Below are 18,872 nucleotides of genomic sequence, written 5' to 3' on the forward strand. Positions count from 1 at the left end.
AAAGCACTGGAGGGACACAAAAATGTGAGAGACATAGGCTCCACCTTCTAGGAGCTCATGCTGTTTTACACATTTGGGTTTTTGTTCTTTTGTTTGTTGTTGACAGTCTTTTGTGTCTCTTTCAGTAAATTCTTTATCGAAATATAAGATCCAGGGCTGGGCACGGTGGCTCACGCGTTGTAATCCCACAGCACTTTGAGAGGCCAAGGCGGGCAGATCACTTGAGGCCAGGAGTTCAAGACCAGCCTGGCCAACATGGTGAAGCCTCATCTCTACTAAAAAAAAAAAAATGCAAAAATTAGCTGGGCGTGGTGGTGCATGCCTGTAATCCCAGCTACTTGGTAGGCTGAGGCACAGGAATTACTTGAGCCTGAGAGGTGGAGGTTGCAGTGAGCCGAGATTTCGCCACTGCATGCCGGTCTGGGGGACAGAGTAAGACTCTGTCTCAAAAACAAAAAAAACAAAAAAAAACAACAACAACAAAAAATATATATATATAATCCAGAAAAATGAACAAGGTAGATGGGTATGCAGTTGCATAAATTTTCAAAAGGGGGCACACCTGTGTATTTGGCATTCAGATTGTAGAACCCATTACCAGCACCACAGAGACCTTCCTCATATCCCCTTCCACCCTTAGCCACCCTCCATTTGGTGGTAACCACTACTCTGATTTCTATTAATAACACCACAGTTCATTTCTGTCCACTTTTGAGCTGTATTTAAGTGGGATCGTACCTTATGTGCTCTTTTGTGTCTGGCTTCTGTTGCCCTAAATAATGTTAATGATATGCATCCATGTGGTTGCATGGAGCCATCCTTTGCTCATTCTCATTGTTGTGTACTATTTCATTGTGTGGTTATATATTATTGGTGAAGTTTTTTGTTGTTGTTTTGTTTGTTTTTTTCAGACTGTTGTAAATAGGGCTTCTTTGTTTTTTTTGAGACGAAGTCTTGCTTTGTCACCCAGGCTAGAGTGCAATGGCGCAATCTCAGCTCACTGCAACTTCTGCCTCCCAGGTTCAAGCAATTCTCCTGCCTCAGCCTCCCCACTACCTAGGATTACAGGCGAGAGCCACCATGCCCGGCTAAAATTTTTTTTTTTTTTTTTTTTTTGTATTTTTTGTAGAATCGGGGTTTCACCATGTTGGCCAGTTTGGTCTCGAACTCCTGACCTCAAGTGATCTGCCCGCCTCAGCCTCCCAAAGTGTTGGGAATTACAGGCATGAGCCACCGCCCATGGCCTGTAAATAGTGCTTCTATGAATTTTTAATTTTGTAGAACTTCTATGAATTTTTAATTTTGGTTAAAAACATATATATGCATTTCTGTTAGATATACATTTTAGAGAGGAGGTATGGCCATAGGGAACACATATATGAAGCTTTAATAGATAATGTCCTGAAGTTTTTTTGTGACAACTTAATTGAAATGTAATTCACGTATCATACAATTCAGCGTGAGTGGACTTTAGTATGTTGATAGAATTGTGCAGTCATCACCACAGTCAATTTTTGAACATTTCATCACCCCAAGAGAAACTCAGTACCCATTAATAGTCACTCATTTTCCCTTAATCTCCCTCAGCCCTGGGCAACCTTCAGACTGCTGCTTTGTCTATGGGTTTGTCTATTCTGAACATTTCATGTAAATGGAATTATGCAATGTATGGTCCTTTGTGACTGGCTTCTTTTTGCTTAGTTTATCCAAGTTGTAGCAGCAGCACTTCATTTCTTTTTGTTGCTGAATAATATTCCATTGTATGACTGTACCACATTTTATTTATTTATTCATGAGTTGATGACACATGGATTATTTCCACTTTACCACATTTTATTTATCCATTCGTGAGTTGATGACATATGAATTATTTGCACTTTATCTATTCGTGATTTGATAGACACTTAGCATGAGTGACAGCTATACAAGTTGTATCTTCAATCTACTTCCCTTTTTAGATATGGAAGCCGACCTAGCTTATTCTCCGAAACCCCACTCCTCTGACAGTCAGATATAAGGCTCCCTTTGGACTTTCTTAGCAGCAAAAACAAACATTACTACCACTAGCATACATAGAATCATTGCAGCCTGACACATTAGAGATTCTGAATTAGTAGAATTAGACTTTAAGCTTAGGAATCTGTATTTTAAAAATGACTTTTTCATTGTTCTGATGACCATCCAAGTTTGGGAAACACTAATCCAATAAAATGAATCAAAGACAGAGACTTCCATTTCTAGCTTCCCTAGAGCCAACTACTTCTTATCCGAGTAAGTAAAATCAGTTGATCTCAATTTCCTGGCTATGAAATAGCAGTTGTGATTCGACCCTCTCCACAGCATCAAGTGACATTCTGCATAATTATGTCTCTTAAATGAAACCTGGTAGTATCTATCAGATACTACATTTACATGATTAGGACATGGTAATGTCAACTACTGCCATGGCAGTGTAATCAAAGGAGATCAGTCAACATCATAATATTACCAACATATAAAATTACCCACTCCTCTACCCTTCACCAAAACTTACAGAGCCCACACGAGTGTCAGTGTGCAAAAAGCTCCAATACACTAAAGCCTTGGTCTGTTTTTATACGTCTGGCTACTCAGAATTAAAAATTTCTTTTAGCCCTTCCGCTTGCTGCCTCACTTCAGGAATCTTCTGAAGGCTATGGTTCTATCCAGTTGTTGTTACTTAGTAAGCACTGAAAAGGAGATCAATCACAATTAGAAAACAGATGTTAATTATGCTTTAATCAACAATTATTTGAGGGCCTACTACATACAAGGCAACTTCCTAGACAGCAACAGCATAAAAAGAGGCATAAACCTTGTCAATTTCCTCAGCAAACTAGGTAGCAGGTAAGACAAACATTTTAAAAGATGAGTTTATGTTACAATTACTTTAACAACTTTATCTTCATAGTAGCATTATTCCTGATAGCCACGGTGGAAAAAAAAAACAGTATGTCTATCAAGTCAGGAATAGATAAAGTGTAAATAATTCAAAAGGCTGTGTGTGCCTTTTGTTTGGGTCATCGGAGTTAAACTTTTTGAGGATGTGAGTATAGAGTTTGAAACATTTCCTTTGCTGTGGAATAACTTTTCAGACTTCATCAAAGGCAGAGGAAGTTGGGGGAGTTAAAGGAAAAATTGCTTAACATTGCCAGGCCCAGCTGGGTGAACTACACATTGGGTGGAATTGTTTTTTGTTTGTTTGTTTTTGGTTTGAGTTTTTTTTGTTTTGTTTTGTTTTTGTTTTTGGCATCACCTGAGCATCTAAGTCTCCATCAGCCATTTGGGAGTGTTTTTAAAAATATTTATCACTGAGTTACAAATTTAGCGCACAAAAGATCTTAATTTAAATTTGGTCTGTAGTTTTATTTTCTTCTAATATCTTTGTGTTTGGTTTTGGTATCAGGGTAATACTGGCCTCATGACTTGAAGTGTTCCTTTTATATTTTCAAAGAGTTTGTAAAGGATTAGCTAGTTCTTTAAACATTTGGTACAAGTCACCAGTGAGGCCACATGGTCTGGAGTTTTTTGTGTGGGGGATATTTTTTGTTTTGTTTTGAGCTGCAGTACTGTGTAGGGAAGGGGTCCCGATCCAGACCCCTTCAAGAGATGGTTCTTGGATCTCACACAAGAAAGAATTCAGGGAGAGTCCATGGAGTAAAGTGGAAGCAAGTTTATTAAGAAAGTAAAGGAATAAAAGAATCGCTACTCCATAGACAGAGCAGCCCTGAGGGCCACTGGTTGCCCATTTTATATTTCTTGGCGATATGCTAAACAAGAGCTTTATCAGATCTTTTCTGAGCATGTGCACAGCCCACACATGCACTGTGGCCTCCTAGATCCCATCCAGGAATATGTCAAGTTGTCAGAGCTCTCCATGAACATCTCATTCTCCAGCTCTTCCTTATAAGGTTTTTAGTTAGTCTCTTGTTTGCCTAAACTGTTATCCTTAATGTTTTTTACGATTGCTTCTGGAGAAAAGGCTGTTTGCACTGGATGAGCTCTTGGTCAGGTCAAATAAAGACAGCCTTGCGAGTGTGACCTCTGAACAGGTCAGCTAATGACAGTTCTCTGGGAATGGGGCTTTGAAGGGGTGGTAGGAGGGGCAGATTGGAATGGGGAGTTTAAAGCACCACAGAACTCACTGTTCTTACTGAGTTTCAGCTGTTTTTCTTGAATGCACTGTCCAATTTCTGCAAGCCTTTGGTTAATTTCTACCGTATTGAAAAAACTGGCCGGGTGCAGTGGCTCATGCTTGTAATCCCAGCACATTGGGATGCCGAGGTGGGTGAATGGTTTGAGCCCAGGAATTTGAGACCAGGCTGGGCAAGATGGTAAAACCCCGTCTTTACAAAAAATAAAAATATTAGCTGGACATGGTGGTGTGCACCTGTGGTCCGAGGCACTTGGGAGGTTGAAATGGAAGGATCACTTGGGCCTGGGGGGCTGAGGTTGTGGTGAGCCAAGATTGCACCACTGCACTCCAGCCTCAGTGACAAAGCAAGACCCTGTCTTTTAAAAAAAAAAAAAAAAAAAAAAAAAAAAAGGGCTGGGCGCAGTGCCTCATGCCTGTAATCCCAGCACTTTGGGAGTCCCAGGCGGGCAGATCGCCTGAGGTCAGAAGTTCGAGACCAGCCTGGCCAACATGGTGAAACCCCATCTCTACTAAAAATACAAAAAATTAGCCAGGTGTGGTGGCGGGCACCTGTAATCCCAGCTACCCGGGAGGCTGAGGCAGGAGAATCACTTGAACCCAGAGGTGGAGCTTGCAGTGAGCCGAGATCGGGCCACTGCACTCCAGCCTGGGCAACAGAGCGAGACTCTGTCTCAAAAAAAAGAATGACTTAAATCTCTCTCTGACCTCCATGTGTGTATATGCACTTATACACACATGCTTATATACATGTAGCTGGTAATCAGCTGGTTCACACCAGCACAGCTGTACCAGTTGTTAGGACATTGAAATTCTTTTATTTTGTCTGGTACATTGTTACTGTCCCAACCCTCCCATATCTGTGCCATCGCTCCCCAACTCTAATTGAAATCCCACTATATGGCAACTAAACCAGCAGTGGCCATAAGGACTCTGCTCCGTCCTGATTGGTCAGTGCTTGTGTTGTGTAGTTGATAAACGTGTTGCACAGATTTGTGTATGTGTGTTTATGTGTTTATGTCGTATATATGTGGTTATATATTTATATATGTAATATTGGGTCTATCATCACACATGCAAACCAAGCCACATAGTAAGTAAAGTCTTTTTAAAAAGTTTTGAGTGGTGAGAAGTGCCCTTTAGAGGGGTGTGTGAGTGTGTGCTTTCCATATATACATGTACATAACATAGTCATTCTTTTGCCTCTTCTCCCTTTTCCTGTGTTTTGTGGCTTCTTCACCTCTTCTGACTCCAATCATTGCCCACTCTTTTTTTAAATTCTGACTTCTGGTCCCTATCTCTTTACCTCTTCTGAAATGCAATCAGTGTGTTTCTAAGTGTCAGAGTTGTTAGGGAGCTGTACTTGACTATATCTTGGATAGCATTTTTACAGCAAATCTGTTTTCTCTCCATAATATCTAGCCTGGGTTTTAACACTCTGCTCAGTGATTTGAGTTAATCTTAGGTGATCTCTTTAAAACAAGTTTTACCAGAAGGATTTGGGTTTTGTCATTTTATTCAGTCTAATTGGAGCAGAAAGAACCTGTTCTTTCTTCTTACACTGGGATGAGGTAGTGTATGCTGTCTCTCTTTCCTTCTTCATTCTGGTGAGGGGCTTTTCTATATTAATGTTTCCCTGAAACACCTGAGACACCCATCCATTCACTTTTTATTGCCTTTCATACTGTTGCGCTATTGCTTATTTCTTAAGGAGTATGTATGAAAGGTTTTACTTTAATCTGCATGGGGCAGGGAAGAAAGAATTCTGAATGCCCAGAAAGGTTCTGCCTTTCTCTCTCAATGCAAGAGAGGTTGTGCTAAGTCTCATAACTTTGCTTACAGCAGATTCTGCTCAGATATCTGTTGTATGATTATCCCAGAAGTGAACCAAAAATGGCTTGATTCTGTGGAAATGCTTCTGTTTTTATGATACAAGGATTTTTATGCTGCTTCTCTTGGAGGCTAGACCATCAGCCCTCTCGCTTATGACTTCACAATTTAAGTTGTCACAAGCCTGCAGCTGACTCATTGTATTGTCTCATATTGGAACTATTGCCTAGTATTTCCAGTAGTTATTCTTAGGACTCTAGGGGATTGTGTGTGGTCATTTTCTATTTTCAGTAATAGAAAGCGACTAGTGGTAGGAAGGTACTAGGTTCTGCAGCTTTTAAGTGATTTATTTGTTCTTGCATTCTATTTATCTGTTTACTCTTTTCCTTTCTGAAGACTGAGCTTCTTAAAATTGGGACAGTGCCTCTTAGAATTGTAAGGCCAGCACCTACCATAATTAGGTTAAATGATCTTTCTAAAAGACTGCATTTAAGAGAAATCACTGCTTTCAATTTCAGATGCTTTCCTCTGGCCTTATCCTGTCACCTGCACTCTTTATAAATTGCGGGGATTGTGGCTGCTTCACTATATGGAGTGAAATGTTGTGTCTTTCTCTAATAAAACAGGAGGAAAGCCAAGCCTTCCCTAAGGTTTTGTGACTTCAGCTGTTGGGCAGTGAAATGTTTCACTTTGCCTCAAAGCTCAGACCCTGCCTCATTTGGACACATAGTTATGGTGATTTACTAAGTTCTTTATTCTGCCTCATTCATGCCTTGGCAAATTATATTCACATCAAGCAATCTAAATGAATTTTGAGCTGCTATTTATACCAATTGCTGTTAGCTCAAGCCTCAGGAGTATGTTAATTTTGTTGGGTCTGCCTAGATCACCACAAACATGACTCTCACAACCTGGCCACTTTAAAACCTGAAGTGTCTTGTCTTTTCTAGAGAAGAGTGCCCCAGTAATCTGCTGAATTGATGCTTTCTGTAAAGACCTTACAGGCATCTTAACAAAGGACCCCCACTCCTTTGAGATAGTTGAAGTTTACATAACCTCAGTATGACCATGGAAATCTAACGGGGTATCAGCAGTGGTTTCTGATTCTGACTCTCACACTGAGAGTAGGTAGAAGTAGAATCCTATTGTGCTAACTCTCAGTAACAGTAGTGGGGCTAATCCATAAGCTACTTCCCCAAATTGGAATATGGCAGCCACATTCTTGAAAATTGGAAGATACGGCCAGGCGCAGTGGCTCACACCTGTAATCCCAGCACTTTGGGAGGCCGAGACGTGCAGATCACAAGGTCAGGAGATCGAGACCATCCTGGCTAACATGGTGAAACCCCGTCTCTACTAAAAAAATACAAAAAATTAGCTGGGCTGGGTGGCAGGTGCACGTAGTCCCAGCTACTCGGGAGGCTGAGGCAGGAGAGTGGTGTGAACCCGAGAGGCAGAGCTTTCAGTGAGCCGAGATTGTGCCATTGCACTCCAGTCTGAGTGACAGAGTGAGACTCTGTCTCAAAAATAAAAAAAAAAAAAATTGGGAGATACTAGAGGAAGGTATTTCTACTAATCTAATTCTGTTTAAAATGCCGTTCAGAGCAAATGGTCACCAACAAGCTCCTTTAACAAAGAAAATTGTCTTAACGAATTTAGGAAGAGGAAAGTAAGTCACCTCCACTAGATCATACATCATCTCTATCCACAATAGTCAACTCAGACTATGCTGTGAGGCTTTTGTTAGCTGTACTAAGGAAAGTAATCACAACATTCATTATATTTCTGTGTGAAAATTTGCTTTTAAGTTCCCAGCAACTGATTTAACATTCAAGTTTTAGGATATCAACTGGTGAGAAATGTAGATTGCCTGTAGTGACTTCTGGCTTTAAATGTGATAATTCAAAGGTTCTGGTTAAAGTAAGACTTGACAGTCTTAAAAACATTAGTAGTCATAGAGAACGTTAACTTCCTCTGAACATTGTTGGCAAAGGAGCTTTCAAATAAGTACTGCATATTCATATATATACCCTGGCCCTTGTCACCCTGTTAAAGTCTCTGGACCCCTTCCCAGTCTATCTGGGCCTCTTGCCCCTTCTAGCTGTTCACAACCTCCGGAACCACTTAAATTCATCTTCATATAATCTTCACCTACATGTGAGCCATTTCCCTTATCTTATGACCTTTACCAGCTTGTTTGTTTTTGGAGACAGGTCTGCACTCTGGCTGGAGTGCAGTGGTAAGAACACGGCTGACTGCAGCCTAACCTCCTGGGCTCAAGCAATCCTTCTGCCTCAGCCTCCCTAGTAGCTGGGACTATAGGCGTGCACCACCATGCCTGGCCAAGTTATTTTTGTTTGTTTGTTTGTTTGTTTGTTTTTAGAGAGACGGGGTCTCACTATGTTGCCCAGGCTGGTCTCGAGCTCCTGGGCTCAAGCATTCCTTCTGCCTCAGCCCCCCCAAAGTGTTGGATTACAGGTGTGAGTCACTGCACCCAACTTTTTACCAGGTTTTTGATGCCTACTTCTTCCATTTGACTAACCCACGTGTCTCATATTTTTTAAGCCTGTTCTTCCATATTTAATTGAGTCTAGGAAGCCCCCCTCTTCACATGTATGTTACATGTACCCCGATTTCATGACTTTAATATTTTGCTTTTAATGATATGTAGGAAATCCAGGATGAGTCAGCTGTGTTATGGTTGGATGAAATTCAAGGTGGAATCTGGCAGTCCAACAAAGACACCCAAGAAGCACAGAAGTGTATGTATCACCTGTTTTATTTCTGTTTTGATGGAGGCTGGGGGTGACAAGATGCTCCATACAGCTTGACCAAGATAGGTGTGGGGGAACAATTTGCCAGTAGATATAGTTAGGTGAACCAGTATGTGAATTAGACACTCTCTAAACTATTCTGGTAACAATTCTTTCCCGGAATAGTTGCCTTAGGAATCTTTGCCATTAATGAGGCAGTAGAAAGTGGTGATGTTGGCAAAACACTGAGTGCCCTTCGTTCCCCTGATGTTGGCTTATATGGAGTCATCCCTGAATGTGGTGAAACTTACCAGAGTGACCTTGCTGAAGCCAAGAAGAAAAAACTGGCAGTAGGTGAGTTCTGGGATAATACATATGTGCCCTGAAGCTAACCCTTGAGTATATGAGGGGACAGATGTAGAGGAAAGGGATAAGCTATAGGGAAAGACCTTTTAGCATAGATGTGCAGTACTTAGGCTCATTCTAAAGGAGATAAAATCCCTATTTTTGAAAATATTCTTTTCCCCCCCTTTGTGGACAGCTGTGTTAACAAGGCCAATTTTCTGAGAATGTGGGAAAGATTAAAATATTTAACTTGTTTATCTTTCACAGGGTAGCAGTAGCTCTGATTAAGCAAGCCTATAGGCAATTAAAAGTAGTTTGTCTGTAAAAAGAGGGAAAGAAATAAGATTTCTTATCCCATTTTATGGACTTTTAAAAATTGAAAAACTGGGCCGGGTGTGGTGGCTCATGCCTGTAATCACAGCACTTTGGGAGGCCAAGGCGGGCGGATCGCCTGAGGTCAGGAGTTCAAGACTAGCCTGGCCAACATGGTAAAACCCTCTACTAAAAATACAAAAATTAGCTGAGTGTGGTGGCATGTGCCTGTAATCCCAGGTACCCGGGAGGCTGAGGCCGGAGAATTGCCTGAACCCGGGAGGCAGAGGCTGCATTGAGCCAAGATCATGCCACTGCACTCCAGCCTGGGCAACAGAGCAAGACTCTGTCTAAAAAAAAAAAAAAAAAAAAAAATTGAAAAACTGGAGAGGCTAAATGGTTGCACATTTTTTAAGACAGACAGGCCTTAAACTTTGGCTTTGGAGTGAACAAAGTTAATCATGGTTAATTCTATAAATTGGACTTCATAGGTATTTTCTTCTTATAGACATAAATGAACTAAATTAGTCATTACAAAGCCATAATTTAATGGGGGCTTAGGATGCCCCTTTACTCTCACAGATCCAAGGAGCAGCTTTTGGAGTGGTCTTCATTTAGACTGTGAGACGTGACTGTAATAATCCTGCAGTTCTGGACATACAGCTGGGGAGTGTGGCTCTGGATGTCTTCTATCTTTCCTTTATTTTCTGCCAGGAGATAATAACAGCAAGTGGGTGAAGCACTGGGTAAAAGGTGGATATTATTATTACCACAATCTGGAGACCCAGGAAGGAGGATGGGACGAACCCCCAAATTTTGTGCAAAATTCTATGCAGCTTTCTCGGGAGGAGATCCAGGTAGGTCACCTTTCTTCACATAGGAAGAAGCTGAGAGAAAGTGTTTTCAAGCTATAATATTAATTAAGAGGAACAGGGCATGTGGTCAGAAGCCCTAGACTAAAATTGAGGTTATGTAATGAGCTGTTTTGGGATAATCTTTTTGTAGTAGTTGGGGGAGCAACTAAGGCCTGAATTTGTAAAACATCTGAATTATACAATTAAGTGATATAAACCATGTGCTAAGAAAAGTTAGATGATCTATAAAAGAAAAATGAAAAGTTGCTGACTCCATTAAATGCAACTATTTTAATCTCTCTCAGTTTATATTTTCAGTCTCTCTTCTGAATGTTCCACAAATTATATTAGCTACAACCTGCAATTTCAAATAAAGTTAGCATTTTCATAGAGCTTTTAAAGTACTTTTTCATCTTCTGTGTCTTTGTGTCTTTGCTTATGCTGTTCCATTTAACAGTTTTGTTTGTTTGTTTGTTTTTTGGTTTTTTTTGAGACAGAGTCTCACTGTGTCACCTAGGCTGGAGTGCAGTGGTGCAGTCTCACCTCACTGCAACCTCCACCTCCCTGGGTTCAAGCTATTCTCCCGCCTCAGCCTCCCGAATACCTGGGATTACGGGCATGCACCACACCTGGCTAATTTTGTAATTTTAGTAGAGACGAGGTTTTGCCCTGTTGGCCAGGCTGGTCTTGAACTCCTGGCCTCTAGTGGTCCACCTGCCTCAGCCTCCCAAAGTACTGGGATTACAGGCGTGAGCCAGCGCACCCAGCCCATTCAACAGTTATTTGTTGAATACCTCAAATGTAGCAGGTACTCTCCTAAGGAATGGGATATAGTCATGAACCAAACAAAGTCTCTGCTGTCATGAGATGTCTCTCCCCTGCCATCTATACCTGTCAAAATTCTATCCTTCCCTTTGTACTGATTCTTGGTATAAAAAAAGAAAAAAATTCAGGCTGGGCGTGGTGGCTCACACCTGTAATCCCAGCATTTTGAGAGGCTAAGGCAAAAAGACTGCTTGAGCCCAGGAGTTGAAGACAAGCCTGGGCAACATGGTGAAACCTCATCTCTATAAAAAATACAAAAATTAGCTGGGCATAGTGGTGTGTGTGTGTGTGATTCCAGCTACTTTGGAGGATGAGGCGGAAGGATCAGTTGAGCCTGGGAGGTCAAGGCTGTAAATGAGCCATGATCACAGCACTGCACTCCAGCCTGGGCAACAGAGCAAGACCCTGTCTCAGAAAAAGTAATATTTAGTTTAAAAATTCAGTCCTCCAAGCACACCCGTCTCAAGTCACCTCCTCTATGAATCTTTTTAAAATTTCCTTACCTTACCCCCTTCATCTTCCTTTGAAGTTCCCAAAGAACTTGGTATTCATTCAGAATTTAATGTACTTGGATTTGAATTTTAGTCACATTTGTGCTTGTCTATGCCCCCTAGTAGTTTTTAAGGTGAGCTGCTAAGTTTGCAGTACTTTCTCAAAGGGGGAGTTACATTGTCATTGATGGACTGTTGAGGACTTTTAAGTTTTAATTTGGTGCTGCACTCCTGTTAATTAAACCAGAGTTGTTTAATGAATGTTAAAGGGGAGGAATATATACTGAGGGAAGATGCTCAGTAAGCTCCTGTAGGTCATGATTAGACATATTACTAATAGACATTCAAGATTCCTAGAGAAAAAGGACAGTAAAAGATTTTCAAAAGGTCATTTACTTCCCTTTGGCAATATTTCCCAAATCCTGTGTGGAACAAGTCAAAAATACACCTGTGGAAAAGGTGAAATAGTCCCTTTATTTAGGAGTTAACATCAGATGGGTGATTTCTACCTTGTGGTTAAAGTTCTCTTTATATGGTGGGTTACAGTCTCTTATCTTTCCAGTGTTTCATCTTCATTGCTAATGATTTCACAGGTGATGAAATTTAAATTCATTGAACTCTGTTCTGGGCATTGAGAAGATAGAAATATGTATCAGAGAGTCTCTACCTTCCAGTGTTTCACAGTGTTGTGAAAACAGCAGACACAAAACTGAGTACCGTGATGTAAGGCAGAGAGAGGTGGTGCTCTAATCACAGCACAATAAGGGAAGTCTTAAGGGAATTTTTCATTCTGTCCTGGAGTAACGTAGCATAGATAATATTTTAGCAGCTGAGAAAAAAAGAAAAGTCTGTTCTAGACAGAAAGGGAAAGTTAAGAATGACTTTGCTGAAGTTATAAAAAGGAAGTAGGAGAGAAAATAGAAAAGGAAAAAGCAGAGAGTACTGAAAGGACATGGACCCCTGAAGGAGAGATGAATGGTGTATTACCTGGCACGTGGTAGGAGTGGCAGGACAAGAGGCCCAGGTTGAAGCTTGAGGGCCTAATGTGCTGTGCTAAGGAATTCAGGGTACAACTTCTAGCAGAGTGATTTTTAACTCTTGTTAGTTCAGGGACACCTTTGAGAATCTTATTAACCTCCACAGAAACACTCATGTTTGAATAGTGTTTTGCATATATGGACCTAAGAATTTAAACAGGGAAGGGATGCTACCTCATTTTCAGCATGTGACCTGACCCCTTACCTCCCCTGCCAACAATAGTGGCCATCACATGTAGATCCTCCCACTCTCTACTCACCACTCTCTGTACTTTCAACTTACTTGGATTTTCACTGATTCCTTCTTCATTTTCTCTCCGGAGGAAACAGCTATCCTTTCTAAAGCTCATTATTTATCTTACTGCTTGATTTCATCCTCTCCCAGTTCCTTGCAGACCTTGTACTTTTTGTGCTCTTCCTCCATTGCTTGTCAGGATTTAATGTCTGTCTGAATCACCTGGGATCTTGTTAAAATGAAGGCTCTGATTCTAGTGCGAGGTCTGAGAAAATCTACATTTCTGACAAGCTTTCAGATGATGTTGATGCTGCTGGCCCAAGACCTGTATTTTAAGTAGCAGCTTACATACTTAAGTATCTTTATTTCCCACATCTTTGAAAAAATAATAATACAAAATTTTTTTAAAGCCCATGGAATTTCCCTGATCTGGCCTCACCTACATTCATACTCTTGCTAAAGCCCTTGAAAGTTAGTCTACTCGTCACTAATTAACTCTGTGTTACCATCCACTTCTTAGCTCACAGCAGTATGGTTTCCTGTCCAGCTTTTACTTAGTAAAACTCTTATTTTAGAATTCATCAATAACCTTTTAATTGCCAAATTCATTTCTGAGCACTTATCATATTTGACTTGTCAAAAGTCTCTTCCTCAAACCCTCAATTCCTTTGGCTTCTCCCATACAATTCTCTTCTGATTTTCCTACTTCTGAATGTTCCTTCTTAATCTCTCTTGCTACTTTCCTTTCTCTACCTCTGCTTGAATTATATGAAGATTCCATTGGCCCTCTTCTCTTCTCTTCTCTTCTACACATTTTTCCTGAGTGATCTCTTTCAAGCCTGTGGCTCCAGCCCTTACCCTTGTGCTTGTGACTCCTAAATCTGTACCTCCAGACGTTAGCCCTTTTCCCCACCACCAGGCTTTTGCCCTTCCTTTTGCAGTCCAGAAGTCCAGCAGACACCTCAAACACAGTTTAACAGGAAAAAACCAGAGTCTGCAATAGTGTATAAAGTTGTATTTTTATCTCACATGAAATGATTCTGCAGTTCAGCAGTCCAGGGAAAATGTGGCTTCGTGGTATCATCTGTCCCAGGATCCTTCATCTTTGTGCTCTGTCATTCTTAGCATGTGGCTTCCATTCTCAAGGATCCTGTCCCAGGATCCTTCATCTTTGTGCTCTGTCATTCTTAGCATGTGGCTTCCATTCTCAAGGTCACCTTGTCACGTATAATGACAGTTTGGAGCTTTGACCATCAAGTTAGCAGTCCAAGCAGGAAGTAGGAAGAAGGGGAAGGAGAGCAAAAAAGATGTGCTGCCAGCTGTCTGTTTTTCTCAAGGAGCTTTCTCAAAGGTCTTGCCATACTACTACTGCTCACAGCGCATGACCTCGCTCTACCTCATGGAGTCTTTTTTTTTTTGAGACAGAGTTTCTCTCTTGTTGCCCAGGCTGGAGTGCAATGGCACAATCTTGGCTCACCACAACTTCTGCCTCCCAGGTTCAAGCGATTCTCCTGCCTCAGCCTCCCGAGTAGCTGGGATTACAGGCATGCGCCACCACACCTGGCTAATTTTTGTATTTTTAGTAGAGACGGGGTTTCTCCATGTCGGTCAGGCTGGTCTCGAACTCCTGACCTCAGGTGATCCACCCACCTCAGCCTCCCAAAGTGCTGGGATTACAGGCGTGAGCCACCATGCCCAGCCACTCGTAGAGTCTTTTAAGTGCATACAGTGTTGCCCAGAAAAAAAAAAAATCGAGGCTCTGGTACCAAGGAGAAAGGAGAAGGTAGATGTTTGATAAGTAACTAGATGTTCCTAACCATTCTTACTGCTGCTGCCCTTGTTCAAGCCCGGGCCATCTCTCACTTGGATCACAATAGCAGCATTGTAATTCACCCACTTGGTTGAAGTCTCTTCTCACTCTAATCTGTCAGCTGTTTTCCTAATAGTATTGTTTTTCTAAAAATAATCTCCACCCTGGGCAATATAATGAGGACTCATCTCTACAAAAAATATTTTTTTAAAAAATTAAAATTAGCCAGGTGTGGTGGTACGCTTGTAGCCCCAGCTACTCAGGAGGTGAGGTGGGAGGATTGCTTGAGCCCAGGAATTTGAGGCTGCAGCGAGCTGAGATTGTACCACTGCACTCCAGCCTGGATGACAGAACGAAACCTCGTCTCTAAAATAAATAATAAACATCTGATTGTTTTATTCCTTTGCTTGACAAAGTTTCCTGGCTCTCCAGTATCTTTAGTAACAGTCCAAACCCTCTAGGCTACTTTTCAAGACCATTTGCAATCTGCCTGGAGAAGCAATTTTCAGTCCTCACCTCTGGTCTCTCCCCCTGAGATGTCCTGCATTGTAACATTCTAGGGGTCCCTTGGTACTTGGCACACAGCCCTGTTGGGTACCTGTCACTCTATTCTTGTCTGCAGTGACCCCAGATCAGCCAGCACAGTGCCCAGCCTAGTCCGTGTTGGATAGGTGGATAAGTGAGATGACATATGAAGTAAAAGAAGATCAAGTTTTTGTTTATGAAATGTTTTCTAGGTGGGAGGACGCATGTGAGAACAACCTGGTCCTAAAAAACAGACCTGAGGGCTTTATTCCTGTTGTGTAGCTAATGATCTAGTATAGACTTAGGAAGCAGGAGGTGTTAGCTTGTGTGCTGTGGATGATACTTCGTGAAAACCTGCATCCGTTCTTGCCTGTGAATGTCTTTGAATGTGACCACTGCTTTTTCAGAGTTCTATCTCTGGGGTGACTGCTGCATATAACCGAGAACAGCTGTGGCTGGCCAATGAAGGCCTGATCACCAGGCTGCAGGCTCGCTGCCGTGGATACTTAGTTCGACAGGAATTCCGATCCAGGATGAATTTCCTGAAGAAACAAATCCCTGCCATCACCTGCATTCAGGTATTTCAGAACCTATCACACAGACAGCAAGCGGGCATCTAGAGCAGGGGTAATAAACGGTCAGCTGTCACCATTGACTGTCTGAGTGTGTTTTTTGAGTGCTGGACTCTTAGTCTTCTCTTTCCTTTGACAGGTACCTCCTCTTTACTACCATATAACCGTAGTGTGCCTACAGGTGTTTAATGCTGGCACTATGGCAGTTCTTGGGTACCTCTTCCTCTCTTCTTCTAAGACTGTACCTTTCTGTAAGATTTGAACCTTGAGGGAAACAACTGTGGTTTTGCTTCAATGATAAGGTAGCACAATGTCCTGGAAAGAATTCTGAGTTAGGAATGATGGCTGCACTGCTGCCAGACAGTGGTGAATCTCCAAGTCTGTGTCCCCATCTGTAAAAGGGGAATGCCCCATTGTATCTTATCTTCCTCGCCTGATTTGTTGTAAGAAGCCAGTAAATGAATCTGTATGGCTGCACTGTAAAAGGTGTGCAGGGCTGTGCTGACGTTGGGGAAGTACAATGTAGCCGTCGTGTTCTTCCAGTGGAGGGATGGCCCGTGCCCTTGTTCCCCTGTCACTGCTGGAAGTGGTCCTTCCTAAAACTTCATCATGAAATTGCACTTGGATCATGTATCAAGATGAAAGTTTTTTTTTTTTAACTTCCATTGATGCTTGGGAAGTAATATGTCTTCTGTAACATTTGATTGTTTCAGTCGCAGTGGAGAGGATACAAGCAGAAGAAGGCATATCAAGATCGGTTAGCTTACCTGCATTCCCACAAAGATGAAGTTGTAAAGGTATGGCAGCCTGAGCAGGGTTTCTCCATGAGGGGCACAGGTATAACACGTGTTGAGATGAAGGACTCTTCTAATTTCCAGGATCCCTTTTCCACAGATTCAGTCCCTGGCAAGGATGCACCAAGCTCGAAAGCGCTATCGAGATCGCCTGCAGTACTTCCGGGACCACGTAAGCACCCTTGGATCATATAGGCCATTAGGAGCAATTTTGCCATATTTTTGGTAGACAGATGAACAGAGAAATTTCTTCTTTTTTATTCCTTAGATAAATGACATTATCAAAATCCAGGCTTTTATTCGGGCAAACAAAGCTCGGGATGACTACAAGACTCTCAGTGAGTAACTGGCTCTGCGTGAAGAGTTGAGGCAGTGGCTGGGAGCCACCAAGTTCAGGGTGTTCTCCACAGACCTCTTTTGTTATCCTGAAGGCAAGGCTTGGGGAAGAGGGTGTGACCTGTGACATAAGCCCCTTTGCTAACATGTGACTAGGTGTCTTGTTGGCTTGTTGCATTAACCTTTATCATAACATAGCAATAGCCTGACACAGAAGACTGCACCTGATAGTTGTCTTAGCACATCTCAAAATTAAATGTGTGTGAATAGAACTACTTTTTCAAGACAATGCTATCTCCTGAGACGTAGTACTTTTTCTGCTAACTCCATTCTTTGATGCATACTTTCTGTCAGTCAATGCTGAGGATCCTCCTATGGTTGTGGTCCGAAAATTTGTCCACCTGCTGGACCAAAGTGACCAGGATTTTCAGGAGGAGCTTGACCTTATGAAGATGCGGGAAGAGGTTATCACCCTCATTCGTTCTAACCAGCAGCTGGAGAATGACCTCAATCTCATGGATATCAAAATTGGACTGCTAGTGAAAAATAAGATTACATTGCAGGTATGGCCCAGTGCCAGCGGGGGCCTTGGAACACTTCATCCTGTTTTGTAACCCCTGCATTCCCCTTTCTGACTGGTGGGGAGGATGGAGGCTGACTTTCTTCTCAGCTACTGCCATAAGAGCTTTTTTTTTTCTTTTGACTGAGTCTCACTCTGTTGCCCAGGTTGTAGTGCGATGTGATCTCAGCTCACTGCAACCTCTGCCTTCCAGGTTCAAGCAATTCTCCGCCCTCAGCCTCCTAAGTAGCTGGGATTACAGGCACGTGACACTATACCTGGCTAATGTTTTTTGTTTTTTGGCTTTTTTTTTTTTTTTTTCTGACGGAGTTTCCCTCTTGTCGCTCAGGCTGGAGTGCAGTGGCGTGATCTTGGCTCACTGCACTCTCTGCCTCGCAGGTTCAGCGATTCTCCTGCCTCAGCCTCCCAAGTAGCTGGGATTACAGGTGCATGCCACTACACCCTGCTAATTTTTGTATTTTTAGTGGAGATGGCGTTTCGCCATGTTGGCCAGGCTGGTCTTGAAGTCCTGACCTCAGTTGATCCACCCGCCTCAGCCTCCCAAAGTGCTGGGATTACAGGCGTGAGCCACGACACCCAGCTTTTTTGCGTTTTTAGTAGAGACGGGGTTTCACCATATAGGCCAGGCTGGTCTGGAACTCCTGGCCTCAAGTGACTGATCCACTCACCTTGGCTTCCCAAAGTGCTGGGATTACAGGCATGAGCCACCGTGCCCGGCCATCATAAGCTTTTTAAGAAGTTATGTAAGACAGGTCAGGCATGATGGTTCACACCTATAATCCCAGCACTTTGGGAGGCCGAGGAGGGTGGATCACTTGAAGCCAGGAGTTTGAGACCAGCCAGGCCAACATGGTGAAACCCTGTCTCTACTAAAAATACAAAAAATTAGCTGGACATGGTAGTACATGCCTGTAATTTCAGCTACTCAGGAGGCTGAGGTGGAAGAATCGCTTGAACCTGGGAGGCAGAGGTTGCAGTGAGCCAAGATGGCACCACTGCACTCCGGACTGGGTGACAGAGTGAAACTCTATCTCCAAAAAAAAAAAAAAATTATTTAAGACATAAAACAACTTAATAGACAAAATTTTGATAGAGAAGATAAATGTCTTCCCCTAATTTCACCTACCCCAGTCATTTTGTATCTTACATTCTTACTTCATATTAAAGGATAAGACTCTTTCTTTATGATAAGTAGTCATAATTTTTTTTATTTTTTTATTTTTTGAAACAGTGTTTCCCTCTGTACCCCAGGCTGGAGTGCAGTGGCATGATCATGACTCACTGCAACCTCGACCTCCTAGGCTCAAGTGATTCTCCCGCTTCAGCCTCTCAAGTAGCCAGGACGACAGGTGCACGCTACCACGTCTGGCAAATTATATTTTTATAAGAGATAGGGTATCTT

The 18,872-nt window shown here is 42.2% G+C and overlaps 1 protein-coding gene across 1 annotated transcript in view; it reads left to right on the forward strand.

The window, feature by feature from the left end:
• IQGAP1 (IQ motif containing GTPase activating protein 1) overlaps positions 1-18,872 on the forward strand; it is a 113,603-nt gene that overhangs the window by 68,650 nt on the left and 26,081 nt on the right. The window contains exons 16-23 of the mRNA XM_009250154.4: positions 8,673-8,763; positions 8,941-9,108; positions 10,126-10,268; positions 15,596-15,766; positions 16,474-16,557; positions 16,655-16,726; positions 16,823-16,892; positions 17,245-17,453. Coding sequence (XP_009248429.3) covers positions 8,673-8,763; positions 8,941-9,108; positions 10,126-10,268; positions 15,596-15,766; positions 16,474-16,557; positions 16,655-16,726; positions 16,823-16,892; positions 17,245-17,453 — 1,008 coding nt within the window. The remainder of the gene's footprint in view (positions 1-8,672; positions 8,764-8,940; positions 9,109-10,125; positions 10,269-15,595; positions 15,767-16,473; positions 16,558-16,654; positions 16,727-16,822; positions 16,893-17,244; positions 17,454-18,872) is intronic.

Source organism: Pongo abelii, chromosome 16 (assembly GCF_028885655.2).
Source record: "Pongo abelii isolate AG06213 chromosome 16, NHGRI_mPonAbe1-v2.0_pri, whole genome shotgun sequence".
In the NCBI taxonomy this organism is placed as follows: domain Eukaryota; kingdom Metazoa; phylum Chordata; class Mammalia; order Primates; family Hominidae; genus Pongo; species Pongo abelii.